The sequence below is a fragment of the Amborella trichopoda genome, chromosome 10 (assembly GCF_054954075.1).
Source record: "Amborella trichopoda isolate Santa Cruz 75 chromosome 10, AtrichopodaSantaCruz75HAP2 v2.0, whole genome shotgun sequence".
Classification (NCBI taxonomy): domain Eukaryota; kingdom Viridiplantae; phylum Streptophyta; class Magnoliopsida; order Amborellales; family Amborellaceae; genus Amborella; species Amborella trichopoda.
In genome coordinates, this window is record NC_142345.1 from 32,174,626 (window position 1) to 32,196,312 (window position 21,687).

Genomic DNA, 21,687 nt, shown 5'->3' on the forward strand with positions numbered 1-21,687 from the left:
GAGCCAAGGAAGATAACGCCGCAGCCAAAAAACCCTCTCAAGAAGGAGAAGTGAACATTATCAAGAGAAGCAATCATTCTGCAAACCATTCACAGGGAAAGACTAAAATTCATTCTACCACATGGAGAATACAAATTTCTACACCAAGGCAATTCACTCCCATTAATGAGCTTATGACTGATGTCATGAAGAAGTTGCTTGAGGCAAGGCTCATAGAATTACTGACGGAAGCCAATAGTCCTCTTTTCTATGGAGGCGATTCATCTCAATGATGCGATTGACATCAAAACTATGTCCATAATACTAAGGAATGTCGAGCTTTTAGACATAGAGTTCAGGACCTCATTGATAATGGCACGATAAGAGTTAGAAAGAAAGAGGCCGATGACATAGAAAAACCAGAAACTCTAGATGTTTCGACAAACAAATCTGATGTCAACCTGATTAACTTAGGAGAATCACAAGTTGTGCAAGACCATCCCCAACGGACTTGGAGTACAAGAAGAAATTAACTGGAAAGTCCAGTAGATGAAGAATAAAACGAGTATAACCTAACCATGAGTTAATGACTAAAGATTAAAGCAGCGAGGATGATCTTACCTCCAAACCCATAACCGAAGAAAGGGAAAAAGAAAGGGGTATCACATATGGAATTCCACTCCAATATACATTCCCAAAAGTGGCACAAGAAATTCTCATCATCGAGAGCCATACTAAGGCATATGAATCCTTCAACACATACTTCCAAGTTAACACAATAAAGGTTCACACGTGTGTGGCAACAAATCAAACTCGTAAGAGTAATATGAACTCGAGCATAAGCTCAACCAAGGGTTTGAAGCTATGGATTTTCAAGCTCATGATGACCAGAATTATCTTAATTTTGGGACAATAACTTGTAAGGGGGCAAATGAGTAAGTGCTAAAAGGAAGCCCTTCACCCCACAACCTTGACAACCCACCTAAGAGGGATCAATATAATGAGGACGACGTGTTAGAAATTGATGTGATCCAGATCAACGAGAAGGGATCATCTTCCAAACAAGGGGTCAACACCCCAAAGTCTCCCATTACGCTTCCAAACAAGGGGCCAACACCTCAAATATCAAAAGAAGTCGAACCTTTGGAAATTCTAAGAGGCCCACCTGGGCCACCTTCACCAGACTTTTTCGCCAACCCACTTATATGGGATGAGGAGCCAAGCTTAGAAGATTTAACCAAGTCACCTCTCCAGGTGAACCTAGTTATAGATGATGGAGAAGCAAAGAGCTTGAATTTGATTATTTCCAAAGATTTGGCATCGTCACTAGAGTTGATAGAGCTCGAACCTTTGAAAATTCTAAGGGGCCCACTTGGACCACCTTCACAAGATTTCTTGAATGATCAACCAATCTAGGATCAAGAATTGGATATTGAAAATCCGACCATGTTACCTCCTCAAGAGGCAGGCTCTCTAAAAGTCATTAACAACATGAGCACAATTCCGATAATTAGAGCACCATTATATCAAGAGAATTCATCATGTGAAGAACAAGTTCCCAACGGAACAGAAAGCCCTGCAAGGTAAACCCCACCAAAATATTCAATAAGGACAAACTCCTCTCACGAAGAGATTACAACAGGGGCAACTAATGAGATTGAATCCTTCTTTGTTGACTCTCAACATGCAGTAAGACCATCTGATACCAACTGAATCACTCTTCTGGTGCGAGAGTCTCACCTAAGCTCGACCACTGAGCAGGAGCCTACTACAAAGTTAACCTCCAAAAAGCAATTCGAAATTTGCAATAAACAATATTATCAAAAAAGAGTTGGGTGATCACTCACCCCTTTCAAACAACCAAGTAAGGCATTCATGCATCATAATTCAAAAGGAATTAACGCTTAATATGTAACATAAAATACTCCGTTAACGGATATCTGTCCATACAGAAGACTGAGGGATTAGAAAACTGAGAGTAATTTGTAGTCCTAAAATCAAGGTTTAAGTGAAGTAGTTTAAAGGAAAAGTTCAACGGAGACTCAGCAACCATTGTCAAAGAGATTTTGGATGCCAACCTGGTTTAAGGGAAATCAGAGGAAGACCGATATTTGAACCCTCCCTGCCATTGGAGGAGAGAAAGATGACCGACTTCTTACATGATCTTAAGGTGAGTTGCTAAAAAAAAAAAAGCGGGGGGGGGGGGGGGGGGTACCTTTTGACTCTTCTTCTTCCTCCCCCTCTTCCTTTGTCATTGTTTTCTTCTTCAAAAAAAAAAAATTTCCGCTGGGCTGAAAATCCGAAAGGAACTCCAAGCGTTGGAAAAAAGGCTACTGGGCTGAACACTCGAAAGGGACCATGGAGCGATGAAAAAAAAAAAAAAAATTCCGCTGGGCTGAAAATCCGAAAGGAACCCCAAGCATTGAAAAAAAAGGCTACCGGGTTGAACACCGAAAAGGGACCCCGGGGCGATGAAAAAGAAAAAGTTCTCTCCTTCCTTCTACTCTCCAAAGTCTTTTCTCTCTAAACATCTTTTCTTCCACCCCTTGAGTCAAAGTGGTGTTAAAAGAAAATCAATAAACATTAGCCTGATGGAGCATTGTTAAGAACCTCGATCGTCTGAAACTTCGAAAGGTGAGTGGTGGTGGAACGAAATCAGAAATGCAAAGAGATTCTGAAAACCCGAGGGCGGTATCCTGTATGTTCAAGACTCTATTTCGCTTGAAACTCTAGAGAACTCTCCTTGAATTGCAATACAAGAGCTAAGGTTGGAAGATAAATAAATACTTGATGATTCCTCGTCTCGAAGATTCAAGCAAGGATCCGATACGCTCACATAGGGACCACCAAAGGGGCCACAGGTGGCAAAACTGTAAGGCCCGTCCCTTTTAAAATCGCTTTTTCAATCTGATTGTTAAAACCCTCCATTTCCAAAACCTTTTTAGAAAGGACTTCCTCCATCACTACAAGAGGTTAAACTGTTAGTTGATCTGGCCTCATTCTCGAAGCCAACTTCCTACGCCTGTTATGAAGGCTTGAAACTAGCCAGGCACTCCATGGTTGTATCACTATAACTACCAACTACCACATATCGGAGATGAGTGAACCTTGCCAATGATGATATTGGCTAGTCTGGGAGCGTTTTTCTCTCGACTGGGTCCCTTGAGGCGAAATGAGGCAAGCTCATCCTCGTGTGTGCGTAAGATGTCTCAAAGTCCAATTCGAAAAACGTCAAACTCGTGCGACGTAAATGAGCTGAAACAGGATAAACGTCAAACTCGTGCGACGTAAAAGAGCCGAGACAGGATAAGTGTCAAACTCGTGCGATGTTAAAGAGCCGAGATAGGATAAACGTCAAACTCGTGTGACATAAAAGAGCCGAGATAGGATAAGCGTCAAACTCGTGCGACGTTAAAGAGTCAAGACAGGATAAACGTCAAACTCTTGCGACATAAAAGAGCCGAGACATGGGAAAAAAAAAACGTCAAACTCGTGCCACATTAAAAAGCCGAGACAGGAAAAACGACAAATTCATAGGACATTAAAGAGTAGAGATAGGAAAAACGTCAAACTCGTGCGACGTAAAAAAGCCGAGACAAGGACTGCTATATGACGTGAAAGTCGGGTGTATCCAGGGCATAACAACCCTTTTCAATAGAAAAACATCAAACTCATGCGATGTAAAAGAGCGAAGACAGGAACCGTCCAGCCCCGTATGCCATGAGAGGTCGGATGTATCTAGGGCACAACCACTCTGTTCAATAGAAAAACGTCAAACTCGTGTGGCGTAAAAGAGTCGAGATAGGTATCATCTAGCCCCGTATGACGTGAAAGGTCGGGTGTATCTAGGGCACAACTACCATGTTCAGTGAAAAAACGTCAAACTCGTGCGACGTAAAAGAGAAGAGACAGGTATCGTCTAGTCTCGTATGATGTGAAAGGTTGTGTGTATCCAGGGCATAATCATCCTATTTCAATGGAAAAATGTCAAACTCCTACTACGTAAAAGAGTCAAGGCAGGTACCGTCGATCCCTATATGACGTGAAAAGTTGGGTGTATCTAGGGCACAACCACCCTGTTCGATAGAAAAACGTCAAACTCGTGTGATGTAAAATAGCCAAGGCAGGTACCGTCTAGCCCCGTATGACACAAAAATGTTGGGTGTATCCAAGGCACAACCATCTTGTTCGATGGATTTCGTCTATCCCCGTATTGACGTAAAAGGGTCAGGTGTATGGTCCATCACTGCATGACGCTAGAGTGCTTAGAGGGATCTATGGTTGCAGGAGTTAAAACTGCTAACCAACCTTTTTTTCTTAAATATCTTTATCTTTTCAAAATTTTCATTATATGTCTTGTGTTTTCCAAAAACTTTAATTTCTTTATTAAAATCGTAACCTGTCCTTACTCCGAGTTCTATTTCAAATCTCCCCCTACTTTCAAAAATTCTAGAAAAGTCTTAAAACAACTAAGGATCTTGGACACCCGTATATGATATTGCGATTGTCACGTTGCTGCCTCGTCTCTCACTTCGGATTCGGTAAGAAAAGTCTCTTCCTATAGAAAGCCTTTTCCTATAGACAGCCTTAGGAAACCCCAAGGAGATCAAAGAAAATGTCAGGGTTAAAAATTCAAACTACAAAAATCCCTGAAGTTAAGTGGCATGGTTAGAAAATCCAACTCGAGTTTCAAGCTTGTGTAACTCACCGACATCTCACGCCAAAAACCCTAGGAGGTAAAATGCTCTAGGTGGGTGAGCTCGGTGAACACAATAACTTGGAGGGATAGTTGGTGTGCCCCCTAACCACGTGATCTCAAGAAAAAATTTAAAATGTTTGCTTTATCTTTGACGTTCACTTGCCCCTTGAAAGACAGGGAATGCCAAAGTGTCTACTTCTTTGCCACTCACATGTCCCTCGAAGGATAGGGAGTGCTAAAGTGGGGCAACTGTAGACACCCAATTTAAATCTGACAAATTCTATGGTTTTCTGAATATTTAGGGCCATATTATCCTAGTAGACCCAATTTAATTACCCCAAAACTACCCAAATCCTATCCCAATTTTAAGTAGAGCCCAAGAGCTTTCCAACGGTCAAAGAATCGCCTGAATCAGACCTATGGATAAAAATATATTATAAATAACAATTTAGTCTCTGTGAGACCCAACTATCCGGCCGTGGGCCAGGCTGTAACGAGCCTGACAGGGCCAGACGAGGCTTGATGATGTAGTCAACACATCTGATGATGCAATAAACATGTTTTCTTTAATTAGATAAGGCTAAAACTTCAAGATAAATCTAAAAAATTCCAAAAACACTCCAAAAGTTTTAGGAAAAATCACCAATTGAATAAATACCCTCCTCCCTAACCCAAAAGGAGAGAGAAAAAAAGACCAAAAAAGCCTTAGAAATTCTTGAAATTAGGAAAATTACCCAAAAATACAAAAAATAGGAAAAACCCTTAGAAAATTCCTAAAAAATTAGGAAAAATCCCAAAAGTTAGAGAAAATATCAAAATTCATAGTCAATTGCTGTAGATCACAAAACCCTTAGAAAACTAAAGAAATTATCCTCCATACTCGAGAGAAACATAGAGAAACATATAGAAATTGAAACCTTAGAGCTTCAGAAAAATAGAAACCCTAACCTCCTGAGACCCTAACCCCAAAGCTTGAGAAAACCTAGACCTAGGGTGCAACAACCCTTGATCTATCCCTTCTACACCAGAGATCTGTTGGTCAACATCCGAATCAGAGAGCCCTCGAAGGCTCGGGAACCTCGGGCCATCTGACACAGTTTGGTATTGTTTATTCCTTTCTCTTTTTTATTCTTTTATTGTTTTATTTCTGTTTTTATTTATTTTTCTCTGTTAACTTTGTCTTAAAATCGTATTTTAATGCTTTGGATCATGCTAGCTCTGCCACAGAACTAAGAGTAGATCTGCTCGTTTTTGGGTAGATCTGAATTCTATCAGTCCCACTTTCTCTATCACTTTATTTCCATTTATTTTATTAGTTTAAGGTGCTAAAATTAAAGAGATCTTCATCGGAAGATCTGTCAGATTTTCATCGTAAACATCGCCTCTTAGAGTTCGCCAATTAGGATTGAACATTGTTAAGATTGACTGGGTGCTAACTTAGGCTTGAACTGGATACCAAGCCTAAGGTGTAAAGGAAGAGTCTACGGTCCATGGGTGTAACTGAAGGTCTTTTGATTTGATCGGCTTGGGGGTATTTCTTGGCTTAGGATAAGGTTTCAGATGTTCTAAGTAGACTCAAAGATCTATGAGAAAGGAAATTAGGCTTCTTGGCTTTAAGGTTTCTAAGGATTCAGGGCGTAGAGTGGTAGGGCTTCACCTAGTTCTGTAAAACCCGAGGTCTTTATACCATAGGTGAGGGTCTATATTTATAAGCTAGGACCTAGATAACGGCTCTTGCAAGTGGCTGCTCAATCTGGGTCATAGATCTCTTGCGAAACACAATATTACATATGCGTAAATAGGTGTTACGCAAACATGGTGGACCCTACAATTTTGGCAGTTTCATGCAACTTGCCTTGTTATGTCCTTTTCAATTTTTTAAATTTGTAAATAAGTCGTTTTAGGTATGTTTGGATAGTGGTAATGGGTTTAAATTAAGGGTTTCAAAGGTTATAAAGGTGGGTCAAACTAAGGTTTAGTAGGGTTTATGGTTTTAATTGGGTTTGACCTAGGATTAAAGGTGTGACCCAGGTTTAGGCTAGTTTAAGTAATTTTTAGGTCGGTTTAGGCTATTTAGATAGGTTTCAATGGAGCTTAGGTCTAATTGGAAGGTTCAATGATGGTTAAATGCTTATTTAGGGAGGTTTAATGGGGTTTAATGGACTAAGATGGTTGAACTAACTTAATTAGGCTCTAAATGTGGGAGTTCATTAACTTATGTGGTTCATGGGACAAGATATGGTGTATGGAGAATGGTGGTCCTAGGGTGTATGGCAATAGTACGGTCCCTAGTATAGTTTTAGGCCAAAAGATGGTTCCCAGTGGGGCGAATTTCAAGGTTTTGGTTAGGGGCTGGTTTAGGAATGGTTTAGGCTTATACTCTAAGTTTTTTGAGGTATTGGCTTCCTAGAATTTCATTAGCCGAGAATGGGGCATCTACACCCATCCATCATGTCTCGAGTTTGCGCCATTGTGACTCGGATCCATTTTTAGGCCCCTTTTTTTTACCATCATATACTCGTATTATTGGCAACAAGGTCATAATCACCTGCTATAAGATTTGGGAAGGCTTTCAATGTGACCCCACCTACATATATAATATATATGACTAAGATGGCTTGAGTCACAATGCCACAAATTCGCTTTTAACGGTCAGATCTTGATCAGACGGCTCAAAGTTTATTTATTTCTTTGTTATATAAATCACTTTAAAGCAAAATTTGGGACATGCATAAATTTGATAAGAGCGCACATGATAAAAATAATAATAAAATATTTTCAATGATGAATAATTACCAGAATACCCTTGAATATTTTAGGGAATTTGATCATTTATTTTTATATAAAATATTTATATTTTATTTTCCCAAGTTCACCCTAAATTTGTGTTGGGGTGCCCAAAATTTTATTCAAATATATTTTGTAGAAAAAAATGAAAAATAAAACAGTGTTTTGTATGACATTGAGGGTATGAACAATCGTAGCCGTTCGATTCAAATCGAACGGCTGAAAAGTGGGGTCCCATATAACTTATATGTTGTTGGGCTCACATAGAAATATTTCCCATTAGGTTTTAAGCCGTGTGATTTGTTGTTTAATAGCTAATGATGAATACTAGTTCTAATTATATATGATCCATAATACACCCAAATGAATAAGGCTTAAAGTAAAGTATTTTATCTTTGACAATTTACGGGTACGGGTCGGGTCCAGTTGGATTGAACCCGTATAGTGTTCAGGTCAAAGTTTTGGACCCGGTACCTAACCCACCAGGTCCAAATGCTAGATCCATACCTAACCCGTGTCGTGTATACCTGGCGGGTCCGAGTCCATTGCCACCCCTAAAATTTGGTACGTGTTATCATATTAATAGGGTGCACCTAAAAAAATATTAAAAATAATTTCTCAATAAAATATAATGACCAAAATACCCTTTGAAATTTTCAGGGGTATTTTGGTTATTTTATTTTATTGGGAATATTTTTTTATATTTTTTGCTGGAGCGAGTTTAAGAGAGGAGTAGACGCCCAAATTTGGTGCCAAAATATTTTATAGAAAACAATAGCGTAGAGATGTGACATTCTGGTTGGGGCCATCTCCATCGTCTATTCAAAATAAATGTTTGGATAGGGGAAGTATATAAATTTTATGTTGTAGAGGAAGTATAAAAAGCTTGCCCCTTTTCCAATATTTGGCAAACACAATTGGAAATAGAGAAAGAAAATACATCAAACTTGAAATTTTGAAATAGTTTCCCTTTTTAATTTTAAAATAGTTTTTCTTTGAGATGGTTTCTCTCTACTTTTAAAATAGTTTTTCTCTCTAAAATTTAAAATTTGATATAATTTTTCTCTAAAAATTTTGAGACAGTTTTTCTCTCTAAAAATTTAAAATTTAGGGTAGTTTTTCTCTCTAAAAGTTTTTAGACAATTTCTCTCTCCAAAAATATTTGAGATAGTTTCTTCAAAAAATTTTAGATAGTTCTTCTCTATAAAAAAATTTAGGTAGTTTCTCTCTCTATAATTTGATATCGTTATTCGTTCTAAAATTTTAGGAAAACTCTTCCCAACGCCCATAGGCGAAAATGAACAGTGATTTCGCCTACCATCATCATCATCCAAACTTCATCACACAGTCACAATTCTCCGATAGCGTTTCAATTTTCATTATGTTTTCTACAAATCAAAATACTTAAAACTTAAAGATTGAGATAGTTTCTCTAAAATTTTGATATAGTTGATGTCTCTAAAATTTTTTAGGTAGTTTCTCTCTCTAAAATTTGATATAGTTTCTCTAACTAAAATTTCAAGATACTCTCTATCTTTAAAACTTAAAATTTGAGATAGCTTCTCTCTTCTCTATAAGTTTTATAGAGTTTGTCTCGCTAAAAAGATTTAAGTAGTCTCACTCTCTCTAAAATTTGATAAGTTTATCTATCTAATTTATGGGGATGTTTTGGTAGAATTAACTGTATCCGGTAAAGTGGGTGCCTCCGGTGTATGAAAATAGTATTATCGTCAATTGTATTATATTGTATTCTCTCTCTCGCACATACATAACGTCATATTTTGCACTAGGACATAGTTTTTGTGAGTCCATATAGAAATGAGTCACCTTTTAAAAATATGTTTTTTAGATAGATTTTTTGACCTAATTTTTAATATGGAGATCATGAATATGGATAAATAAATAAAATTTTAAAATTAAAAGCAATAATTCTATTAAGATAACATTTAGACTATTAGTTTTAATTATTTTTAGGTGGCCACCTATTTACATCCATCTTTAAGATGGATGCTATATACCTAGGGGACCCCATATGTTGAAATACAGGCGCCACTACATGAAACAATTTTCCTTTGGATAAATTTTTCTTTGCTTTCTGGCTTACAAAAATCGAGATTATGGGTCTAAAAAGTTGCCAAACATGTTTTTGTGCAAGTATACAAAACATGATTTAGCGAACAATGAAAGTTATTTGGTCTCGACCTATTAAAATATGCCCTTGCAATTTGATTAGAGAGTGAGAAACATGAGCAATTCTCCGAAAAGACTACAACCCAAAAGGTTCTATGCTTTCGCAGGAGCATGTTGTTGTTGGGTTTATGTGGCCTTTAAAGGCCTTATGCGTGCTTGTAAAATGAAATGATATAGTGGAACATGAACTCAGTGGTAGTGTGGTACCTCATAGACCATACGATGTTTGCAGATACTGAACTGTGCTTGACGATATAGGCTAGTCAGTTGGGAAAAACACAAGTTACCTAGGTATGAAGAACAAACCGATGAGGGTTCGTGGGTTAGCCCTTGATGAGGTCGAAGAATATACCTTAATGAGTGAGCCGATGGACTGTGTGACCTTTGTGTGTTATGGTGGCCTATAGCGACAGGGGCCAAAGCCTCATCCATGTGGCATCACACGATATGCATATCAATAGATCATTCAGGAAAGCCAAAAATCCACATTTTAGGGTAAAGCGTATACATGTGCGAGAGATCCCCTATGCACCATAGAGCCGTGGTCGCATCAGGTCTTGATGACCTAGACTTGTCTCTAGGGGAGGACTTGTAATTCACAGACTGGGGTTGTGACCCCTTGGCTCATCGACCAGACTTTAGTGACCCATTAATGAGCACTTGTTTGGACTATGGGTCATGAAAAATACTTGGTCGGTCTGATAAAGCAAATGTGGTCCATAGTCCACAGTTGAAGGTGGAGTGCCCCATGATTATTGATTCAATTTCTAAATCATATAGATCCATTTTCGATCAAATTAATTTAATTATGTTTGTTTTATGATAATGATTATTTTAGAATTACTATTTGAATTTTTATGAACATTTGGATATTTTATTTATAATTTTTGGATTTATAAAATTAAAGATATTGATTTTACAATGTTTTAATATTCACTATCAATTATTTTTAAATGCATAAAAAAATAATCATGAGGGCCTATTATGCACATGTGCCCACTATTTTTTTGGAAGGTGGGGCCCACATGTGCCTTCCATGGGTGGCAATCCCCACCTCTTACTACTTTCTATTTTATGGAAAGTTTTGTTTTATGGTCCATGTGACCTTATGTTTTGGTAACTTTGAATTGTGACATGTGGTTAAATTATGGATTGAGTATGTATTGACCATATATTGACTTAATATTGAAGTAGATATTGACTTGATATATCTTTGATGGATTTTATGGAAAATATGTGCAGAGATGTACTATTTTATGGAATACATAATATTTAATTAAAATTAATTTTACTTATTTTATATTGATATGAAAATGGTTTAGAAAAAGGGGATAAGGGTTCATGCACTTTCCATAATGTTGATGACCCATCTATGAAATTGGTGGCTCAAATCTCTCACCCCACAAATCACGCTTGATCGATAGTTCATGTTCAATCTTATAAGAAGAGGAAAGCCAAGGAAAACCCTAAGAAACCCTAATCTTGTTCATGCTTATAAAAAAAAGATTGTCTCTACCAAAAATCTCTACACCTTATCTTTTTATCTCTCTCTTATGTTTGATCTTTCTCTCTCCCACATTGTGAAAAAGGGCTGCGGGATTAGGCTATGTAAATGATATAGTAAATCGTTTGAATGAATTGGGGAGTGTTTCTCTCTTTTTTCACTCTAGGGTTTCAAGTGTAACAGAAACTATCTAAGTGAAAGAAAGACCTATGTGATCTTTTGTCGGGAAATACAATTTTATTATAATTATTATTATTATTAATAACCACCCCTTATGTTTCGGCAACAAGATCACTCACAGATGGTCTTATTACAAACCATAGATGTTTCAAAAATAAATTGCACATCAATAAAATAAATCTCAACTACTTGATGCCATTCATACAACCTAATACTGTGCTAAAGAATATAAAATAAAAGAACAAACAAATAGAAGAAAATATGCCAGAGATTACCTCAACTGGGCTTTTTACACCTCACACCGATTCACTACATCCAATGACGAGAGATCTATAATCTAGCTTTAATCTCAAACTGGGATAGTTGATTTAGGCCAAACTATGTAACCACCACTAAAATCTTTACTAAACCTTAACCCCCAAAATTAACTTAGGCTTCCTTCTAATATTTTCAACCCTTAGTTTCTTCTTAGGTCTAGAGAGGAGAGAGAGTACTACCTAGGGTTTTGGAGAGAGAAATTTAGAGAGAGAAATATGGAGGAGAGAGAGTAGGGCATGCCCCTCTAAAAGAGAGAGATGAGAGAGAGACTAGGGGAGAGAGAGAGAGGGTGTGTAGAGATGGGGGTAGAACACCCCTATTTATAGTGAATATTTAGGTTTAGGGTTTTTTAGAGTTTTGCCATAGTTTGCCTTTATGAGATTGAATTTAGACCGTTGATCAATATGACTTGTGGGGTGAGAGATCTGAGCCATCTATTCCATAGATGGGCTATCAACACTATGGAAGGTGCTTGGACTATTATCCCTATTTCTTTAAACCATTTTCCCATCAATATATTTAAATAAAATAAATATCATACATTCCATAAAATTGCATGATCCATCTCACATATTTCATAAAGATATATCAAATATTATCAAATACTACCAAATATAAATAAGATAAGGTCAATATTTACTATGTATTCAAATTGACCATATGCCTTTAAAGCAAATTTGCTATAAAACAAATAAAGCCATGGTCAATATTTCCCTTCCAAGATTTGACAACATGACACAAATCAAAGTTACCATAACTTAAAGACTTGAACGCAAAGCAAACAAAGAATCTAAAGGGTGGGGCCTGCCACCATTTTGTGGCACATGTGGGTTCCCATGGAATTTTATAAAATTTTTTTAAATTAAATAAAACTAATTAATATATATTTGAAATTTTACAACTTTGTAAAATCAATAATTGTATTTTTATAAGTTCAAAAATCATAAATAAAATATTGAGAGATTCATAAAAATTCAAATAATAAAACCAAAATCATTTCAATAATAAAATAAATACAATTAAATTAATATGATGGAAAAATGATCCATATGGTTTTAGGAATTCAATCTGTAATAATGGGGTACTCCACCTTCAATTGTGGACTACATACCACACTAGCTCTATCGAACTGACCTAGTGTTTTTCATGGCCCACAGTTCAAGCAGGGCTCATTAGCGGGTCACCGAAGTCAGATCGATGAATCAAGGGATCGCAATCCCAGTATGTGGATTACAGGTCCTCCCTTAGAGACAAGTCAAGGTTACCACGACCTGATGTGACTACAGCTCTATGGCTCATAGGGGTATCTCTCACATATGCATACGCTTCACCTAAAAGTGGATATCTGGTTTTTCCGAATGATCTATCGATATGCATGCCGTGTGATGGAACATGGATGAGGTTTTGGCTCTCGTCTCAGTAAGCCTACCATCACACACAAGGGTCACACAGTCCATCGACTCACTCATCTAGGCATGAGCTCCGACCTCATCAAGGGCTAACCCAAAACCCTCATCGGTTAATTCTTTATGCCCAAGTACCCTGGGTTTTTCAACTGACTGGCATAGATCGATAAACACAGTCTGGTATAAGCAACTATCATTCGTTTAGTATGGTCCTCCAGGGACCACACTTCTACTGAGTTCATATCTATAATAAAAATATTTCACTACACACTCATAATGCCTTTAAAGGCTACGTAAACCCAACACTAAGTGCTCACAATTGAGTTTTAGTCAACAAGGACCATCTTTGGTATGCTCCTTTATTTAAACAAACTTAGAAAGGAATGATTGGCTCGCATAGCCAAGTTGGACAACCACAAGAGCTGTCAAAATTAGCTACACACTAAAAATCCCGAGCGAGACAAAAGCTCACAAATATTCTTAAAAATCAGTTACACATTCTTACAAATTGCAAAGTCCACGCTCAACTCTCTCATGTACAACTTATCTTTCAGTGGGTTGGGTATCTTCTTGCAACTTAAAGGGGAATAGGGTTCTCTTTCAAGTTGAATTGCTTCATTGTCTCACACCTTGGCTTGAGACGCACATCCCAACCCCATTTATAGTGAGAGGAAGGTCTCCCTCATGCCCTCATTCACATAGATATAACTTCATCATGAATGAGGTAGCTGTTAGAATACATGGTGCATGCCCTCGTGGGGTGAACTCTTCATGAAGAGGGTATAACTTTCTCGACTCTCTCTCATCCCTCACGGAGCGGGTATGGTTAACCCTTAGGTGTGCCCTTCAACCAGGGGTGCACCTCATGCTCACATTTTCTAATTACCAGTCCTCCCTCTCTATCTATCAAAAGGAAAAGTAGTTTGTGCATTAGGGGAACACATCTCCATTGTAGCTACATTGACACATTTAACCCCCATCTTGTAGATGGATGTTAAAAGATGGTGGCCCAACCAAAACATAAAATTGATGGTGTTAAAATTATATAAAAAATCCTATATTTTTTTTTAATTTGTTTTTCCTTTTTCAGATTCATGTTAATATTTTTAAGTCTTAAATTTTTAAATCCAAAATCCGTATTTAAAATTGATTTTAGAGAGAGGATTCATAAACAGCTTGTTTCTATCTAAAAGACCCAGTTCCATTGGATTTACCATTTCGCTCTCTTGATAAAAAGAGAGAGAGAGAAAAGGGTGGGATTACTCGATAACTAAATAGCTTCTCGCTCGCGAAGAAGACATGGATTGAGACCTTCATGGCAAGAACCTTGATCACACCCCATTTTCCCAACATCACCGACGACTTGCATTAACGTTTCGCCACCAAGCGGAGTCAACTCAGCTTGGCCCAGTAACTCGGGGTACATTAAAAAGTAGGTAAAATTCTAGAAAACATATAAAAATATGGAATTGAGCATGAAATTTTTATATATAATTTGGGTGTTGTTGGTAAATATAATTTTTTTCTCTTAACATGCCCTAACTTTACGTTTTATTTGTTTGGATTTTTTTAAACGTTCCAAATTATAAACCAATTTTCTTTAAATTCATATTTTATATAATTTTTTAAGCTATTTTGGACTTTCTAGATTGTTTTTGGTTTTTTATGACCATTATTATATTATATTATTTTTAATATTTTTAATTTTTAATATTTCAAGGGCTTTTGGCCCGTAGGGTACTCTGCGAGTCCACTAAAATTCGCCTGGGATCAAGGCCACGTACTTGAGTGAAAAAAATCTGGAAATTGATCAGCATTAACAACTAGAAGTAAAGCCCAAACGAGCATAATAGTACACGATACAAAAACTTTCCGTGCATTCTCTATGGGTTAGAACAAATTTATTCCTCAATATTGAATAGAAACCATCCGAAGGGTAAGATCTAGGTGTTAGAAAATTTAAAATTTTTATTTTAAATATACTAATCTAGTGATTTTTAGGCGATCCTCAAAATTTCAGATAAAAAAAATTCTTCGGGTCCTTTACTAGAAACAGTGAGTACCGGCGGGACCATACGTATCCTATTGCCTTTGCGGAAAGCCATTCACGGAAAGCCAGACTCAGCGGCTGCCAGCGAGTAGATGGTCATGATTGGTCACTGTTAATTAGGCAGCCGCCTGCCTAATTAACCCATGGTTAACTTATGGTCAATCATAGCAGGGCCTGCCCCTCTATCTCTCTCTCTAAACTTTCTCTCTCTAACCCTCTATTTGAGGGCGGCAGCGCCGAGTCGATTGCTCGACTCTTTTTTTTGCCCTCTCCTCTGTTGAAAGCGCTGCGTCTCTCTCTACTCGCCCTCTCATGGGTTCTTCCTCTCTAAGTCGTTGGTTGAGGCCCGAGGTAATCTCTCTCTCCCATGTTCTTGAATCCAATGGTTTTCCCCTCCTATTTTTATACGTTCATGGACCTCGATCTCATTCATCTCTCTCTCTCTCTCTCTCTTCTGGTGTAGGTTTATCCACTGTTTGCAGCGGTTGGGGTTGCGGTTGGCATCTGCGGTTTCCAACTGGTTCGTAACATCTGCATCAACCCAGAAGTCAGGTAACACTCGCTTTTGAGCTTGTCATTGAGATTGATCCAGTTTCTAGTTTATTGAAACTACTGATCTTGATTTGCTCTGTATTTATTGGACGACCATTTTCTTGGCTTTGCTAGGACATATGTTCATCTCTATTTATTTGTTGAAGTTTTTATTGATTTTGTGGCGTGGAATTATCTTGTTCCTCTTTGTTCCTCTCTTTTTTTGTGGATAAATTATCTGGTTAATCTCTTGATTATCTTCTTCGCTGGTCTGTTTTTCTTGAATTATGTGACGTGGTTAATCTCTTGATTATCATCTTCTCTTGATAATTATTATTCAGATCAGATCATCTTGTACTTGTTTCTTGACAATAATGAAGTTTTAAGATTGAAGCAGGATGTTGTTCTGTTAAGAAAAGAAGCGGTTCTGTGTTTCAGAAGTTATCTGTTTAGGTCGCAAAATCACCAATTTCTTTTCTTTAAAAGGAAAAGACATGTGTAGTTCGTCTTGAAGGATATTTCTCCCTTTTTTTTATAGAGTCTAAGATTTAGATAAGTTTGCTGGGATATGGCAGCTTCTCCTATTTGTTTTTCCTTTTTTTTTTTTTTTTTTTTTTTTTCTTCTCCTCTTTGCATTTTTGTTTTTGTTTTCCTTCTTTTTTCTCTGCTCTTGGTAACTGCCTTAGTGAAGGAAGTTAACCTGGAGATAAATGTTAAGATTGAATGGGAATAGCTTTCTTTTAAGGGCTTTTAAGTATCTATGACTGATCAAGAAATAGAACACTGCCCATTGGTGCCTCATCACTAGCATTGGGTCATACCACAACTAACAATGCTCTTTGTCCAATAAGTAGTTGAAATTATATAATTGAATACATCTCGTTTTTCTGTTTTGTGTGGTTACATGTACTTGTTTATGTGTGCACCCACACAAACACACACACTCATGAATGTGAACACACTTGGATATAATGGGCTTATCAAAGTGCTTTATAAGTCCTAGCATGTTTGAGCATTTCTTTGCATATCTTCTTGGCTAAGATGTTATTTTTCTAGAATTAATAACCCCCGCAATATCGCCCTTACTTTTTTTGGATCAGGTCTAACTTCTCAAATAATTCCTTCATAACTTTAGATTGGATGTAGAGTTCTTTATCTCTTTTAAATATTAATGCCATTTTTCTCAAATGATGATCTCCACTTGATCACCATGTTGCCCAACATGACAACCATAACAATTGAATTTGACGGGCTAAAATTCCTTTCCACAAATGTGGAGTCTATTATAACTTGGCAATGATTCTTGAGGGTTCGTGATTGGAAGTGATGTCTTTGCAAATTGTTCCTCCCAATTAGAGTTGAAAAAAATATTGTAGTTATGCATCATCGGCTTAGATTTGTTGTGGGACTGAAAGTTGTGGGACTGAAAGCATTGCTCACATGTTGTAATTTTGAATAATAAATGACAAAGTCTCACCTAAGGAATTAAGACTCTTGTGTGTGCAGCCAACATCCCTGATGAAGAATTAAAAGCAAAAATCAATAATAATCTTATAATAATGTTGAAATCTTCTTTGAACATCCAGGGAACACATTTGAACCACATTTGAAGCCCCTAGCAATGTGCAATTCTACATGAGGATCCTCTTCCTCTCTAATTATGTCTTTCGGTTTGTATATTGCAACTCTTCTAGATCACTAGCTAGGGCCTTCAGGACCATCAGGAGAAAAAATTTGGCAAATTGCAATGTTAAATTTGGATTTTTATTCCCGAATGCTTTGCAGATACCTCTTAGGTGGTGTATGGATATAAAGATATATTCGCATACTTTTTAGCTTATCCCTCTCTTCATGGAGTTCAAATACTTTATTTCTTTATCTTTCTAATCGATTTTCAGTTTTCCCCACACAATTGCCCTTGCTTATCCGCTTATAAAAACTTCAAAAGTATACATGGTGGGATTCAAACCTAGTTCATCCCCAAGCCATATCTCCATGGTGAGATTTATACCTAATTCATCCCCAAGCCATACCACACCTTCCAGGCTACCACCCTTCTGAATACCATTCATGTGAGAAAACAACCTGAACAAGATATGCATAAACAGAAAGATTCGGGTAGGACCAGAGTTTTTCAGCTCTATATTTTTGAATTTGAGAATAGTTTTTTAGCACTGTTGCCAATAACATGAGGAACTCCAGCCTGCTTGATGTTTCCTTTTGGACATACTTTCTGAAAATAAATAGAATATCGGCCTTTGCACCATGCCTTTTCAACCTGCCAATATTATGTCAAAAGAAAATAAGAATACCAAGAGGGAAACAAATATCTTTTAGCTCTTGTGGTCCTATTATCTTCTTCAAAGCTGCCAAGTTTGTTGGTAATTTATCCCTCTAGGGACTAAGCAAAATGTGCCAACATCCCCCTCCTCTGAGGAGTGAATTGAATCTGAAAATAATCTTGTTAAGTGCATCTTAAAAGAAATGGTTTGTCGCCACAAAACTTGTATGGTTATGTGCATGGTGTCTTGCAAAATTGAAGAGTTTTCATTGAGCATGGGCTATTGTAATAGCAGCTTCCTTGGTTTGCTGTATGTCTAATGGCAGTCACACCTAGAATTTTGTTAACTGTAACTAGGCACAATGAGAGGGGGGGGGGGAGATTTTGGCCTAATACCAATTTTATATGTGAAGGCTAAGGGCTCGTTTGGATTCATGGGTTAACAAACCTTGGTTTTGAATCAAAACCATGTTATGTCAAACCTTGGTTATGTTAAAACCTGGTCACTCAAATAGGACTTATTTGGATAGCATTCAATGGTACCCAGGTTATGCAAATCTCGTGTTTGGATGATTTTTTGTATTACCTGGTCTGCTGTTGCACATAGAGAGAAATATTTTTAGCTTTAAATTTTGAGATAGTTTCCCTTTCTAAAAAATTTGAGATAATTTATCTCTCTAAAAAATTAATATTTAATATAGTTTCTCTCTACAAATATTTTGAGACAATTTCTCCATCAAAAAATTTGAAATTTTAGATAGTTGACAATTTCTCTCCAAAATTTTTGAGATAGTTTCTATTTCTAAAAATTTTCAGGTAGTTTCTCTCTCAAAAATTTGATTCTCTCACTAAAGTTGTAAGATACTTTCCCTCTCTAATAATTAAAATTTGAGATAAACTATCTTTCTAAAATTTGATATAGTTTTCACTCTCTAAATTTAAGATTCTTTCTCTAAAACTTAAACTTTTAAGATAGTCTCTCTAAAATTTTTGAGATTTTTTCTGTCTAAAAGATTTTAGGTAGCTTTTCTCTCTAAAATTTGATATAATTTCACTTTCTAAAATTAGGGGTGGCAATGGACCCGGACCAGACCCATACCCACGGGTATACCCGACATGGGTCCGGGTATGGGTCCAAGTTTTGAACCCGCGGGTAGGGTCCAATAAAGGATACCCAGATAGTCCTGGGTCCAGGTACAGGTCTTGCTATACCCAAACTCCATTGCCATCCTCCCTCTTTGCAATTCTCCCTCTCTCAGTTTCTTGGAGACAATTTTCCCTCTCTCAGTTTCTTGGAGACATAGCTCTCTTTGGATTTCAAATGTCTCTCTTGCTCTCTCTCTAATTGCCCACCACTAAAAAATCAGTTCTCCATTGTAGGCTACAAAAAAGGAAGCTCATAGTGATGGTGGCAATGGCCCCGACCAAACCTGAGACTCGACGGTATAGACCTTGGACTTGATGGGTACGGTTATGGGTCCAACTTTTGTACCCAATGGGTCGGTCTGGGTCTGGGTCTGGGTCTAGGTCTAGGTCTGGGTCTGGGTCTGGGTCTGGGTCTGGTTCCAGTCGGACCAGAGCCATACCCGACTCATTGCCACCCCTTATCTAAAATTTTATGATACTTTCTCTCTAAAAATTAAAATTTGAGATAGTTTCTCTTTCTACAAAATTTCAAGCAATTTTTCTCTCTAAAATTTGATATAATTTCTCTCTAAAATTTTCAGATAAGTTTTCTCTCTAAAACTTAAAATTTGAGATAGTTTTTCTCTCAAAAATTTTTGAAATAGTTTCTCTCTAAAAATTTTCAGGTAATTTCCCTCTAAAATTTGATATAGTTTCCCTCTCTAAAATTTTAAGGTACTTTATCTATCTAAAACTTAAAATGTGAGATTTTTTCTCTCTAAAAATTTTGAGATGGTTTCGCTCTAAATTTTTTTTGGTTAGTTTCTCTCTCTAAAATTTGATATAGTTTCACTCTTTAAAATTTTAAGATACTTTTTCTATCTATTTAAAGCTTAAAATTGGAGATACTTTCTTTCTCTAAATTTTTTGAAAAAATTTCTCTCTAAAAAATTTCAGGTAGTTTCTCTCTCTAAAATTTGATATAGTTTTTCTCTCTAAAAATTTTAGATACATTTTCTCTCTATAACTTGAAATTTGAGATAGTTTCTCTAAAAATTTTGGGATAGTTTCTCTCTCTAAATTTTTTTTGGTAGCTTGTCTCTCTAAACTTTGATATAGTTTCTCTATTTAAAATTTTAAGATACTTTCTCTCTCTAAAACTTGATATTTGATATAGTTTCTCATGCTAAAAAATTTGAGACAGTTTCTGTCTCAAAATTTGCAATAGTTTAATAGTTTATGTCTAAAATTTGTTGTAGTTTCTCTTTCTAAAATTTTAAGATACTTTCTCCCGCTAAAACTTAAAATTTGAGATAGTTTCTCTCTCTAATTTGAAAGGAGGTTTTTGCGTGATTAATTTTGTTTATGAAAGTGGGCAGCTCCAGTGTGTGAAAATAATATCATCAGTTGTAGTATATTGTATTCCTTCGTTCATGCTTACACAAAATCATGGTTTGGATAACCCAATTTTTTTCATGATTTTGTATACCCATGGTTTGGCCTTCTTTCGTGGTCACACAAAACATGATTATGTATCCAAAAAAGTTGCCGAAAATGTTTTTATGCAAGATACCCTCGGTTATACAACATGGTTTTGGATACCCTAGGATCCAAACGACGCATAAAGGAGGATATGGCCCTTTCATCTGCAAAGGCTCTCACTGAACTGAAGACTGTCCGCCATGAAAGCAGTCCACAATATAATTAACAGTTGAACTGTTACGTAAAATTGACTATCATTGCAAGTTTGGCCCCCAGGCCTATGTTGTGTGATGTCCATGTAACTCAATTATTGTCTAAATGCTTGTGAATGCATCCACATGTTTTGAAATGAAATTGTGTGCTCAATGGTAAAATAACTATGTCTTTAAAAACTTGGGAGACTTCAAATATTTAGTGAAAATTCTTCGAAGTAGTATGAGTTTCAAAAATTCAGACTCTCACTTGGCTGGAGTCCTGCGTGGTTCCATGTTTTAGTTGCTAATAGATTATCCGCACTTTCAATACAATGTTACCGCTGGTGTTTGAGCCTAAGGCCTTCTAGAATTTGTAAACCATTCCTCTTTGGTTTGTGTGTTAATTTTTCTGATTCTTTTTGTTTAGGGTGAACAAGGAGGCGAGAGCTGCGGGGATACTTGAGAACTTTACAGAGGGAGAGAGGTACGCCGAGCACAGTCTGAGAAAGTTTGTCCGCAACCGATCCCCAGAGATCATGCCTTCGATCAACGGTTATTTCACAGACCCTAAATGAAACCCTCGCTTTCTCTGTCGCGATAAACAAACATGGCATTAATGCTTTCAGTGAGTCAGGTCTCCATTTTAATTGTCTGCTAAACTCTTGTATGTGTTGCGAAACAGCAGATTGATTTTAGGGTAGTTTGAGTTACATGCCATTGTCGTCAATCAAAGACTCAAGCTTTGCAATAATTTGGACTTACCTTCTGTTCTCTTTATTGGTTTTGGATGTGGGGCTCATTATCCAGTCTATATGATTATTCTCAGCTTTAAGGAAATGTTTTGAACTTGGATTCTCTCTCTCGCTCCCTCATCCTCACCCTCACCCTCATCCTCATCCTCTCTCAATACATAGGTCTTCTGGTGATCAATTACTTCTATTGTATAGAAAGACACTTAACG

General features: G+C 36.9%; 1 protein-coding gene across 1 annotated transcript; it reads left to right on the forward strand.

The window, feature by feature from the left end:
* The first annotated feature begins 15,364 nt into the window (after positions 1 to 15,364).
* On the forward strand, positions 15,365 to 21,563 carry LOC18446740 (uncharacterized). The gene is made up of 3 exons (XM_006856850.4): positions 15,365 to 15,464; positions 15,577 to 15,665; positions 21,154 to 21,563. Exons 1-3 carry the CDS (start codon positions 15,426 to 15,428, stop codon positions 21,299 to 21,301), a joined length of 276 nt encoding a protein of 91 aa, XP_006856912.1. The 5' UTR covers positions 15,365 to 15,425; the 3' UTR covers positions 21,302 to 21,563.
* The last annotated feature ends 124 nt before the right edge of the window (positions 21,564 to 21,687 follow it).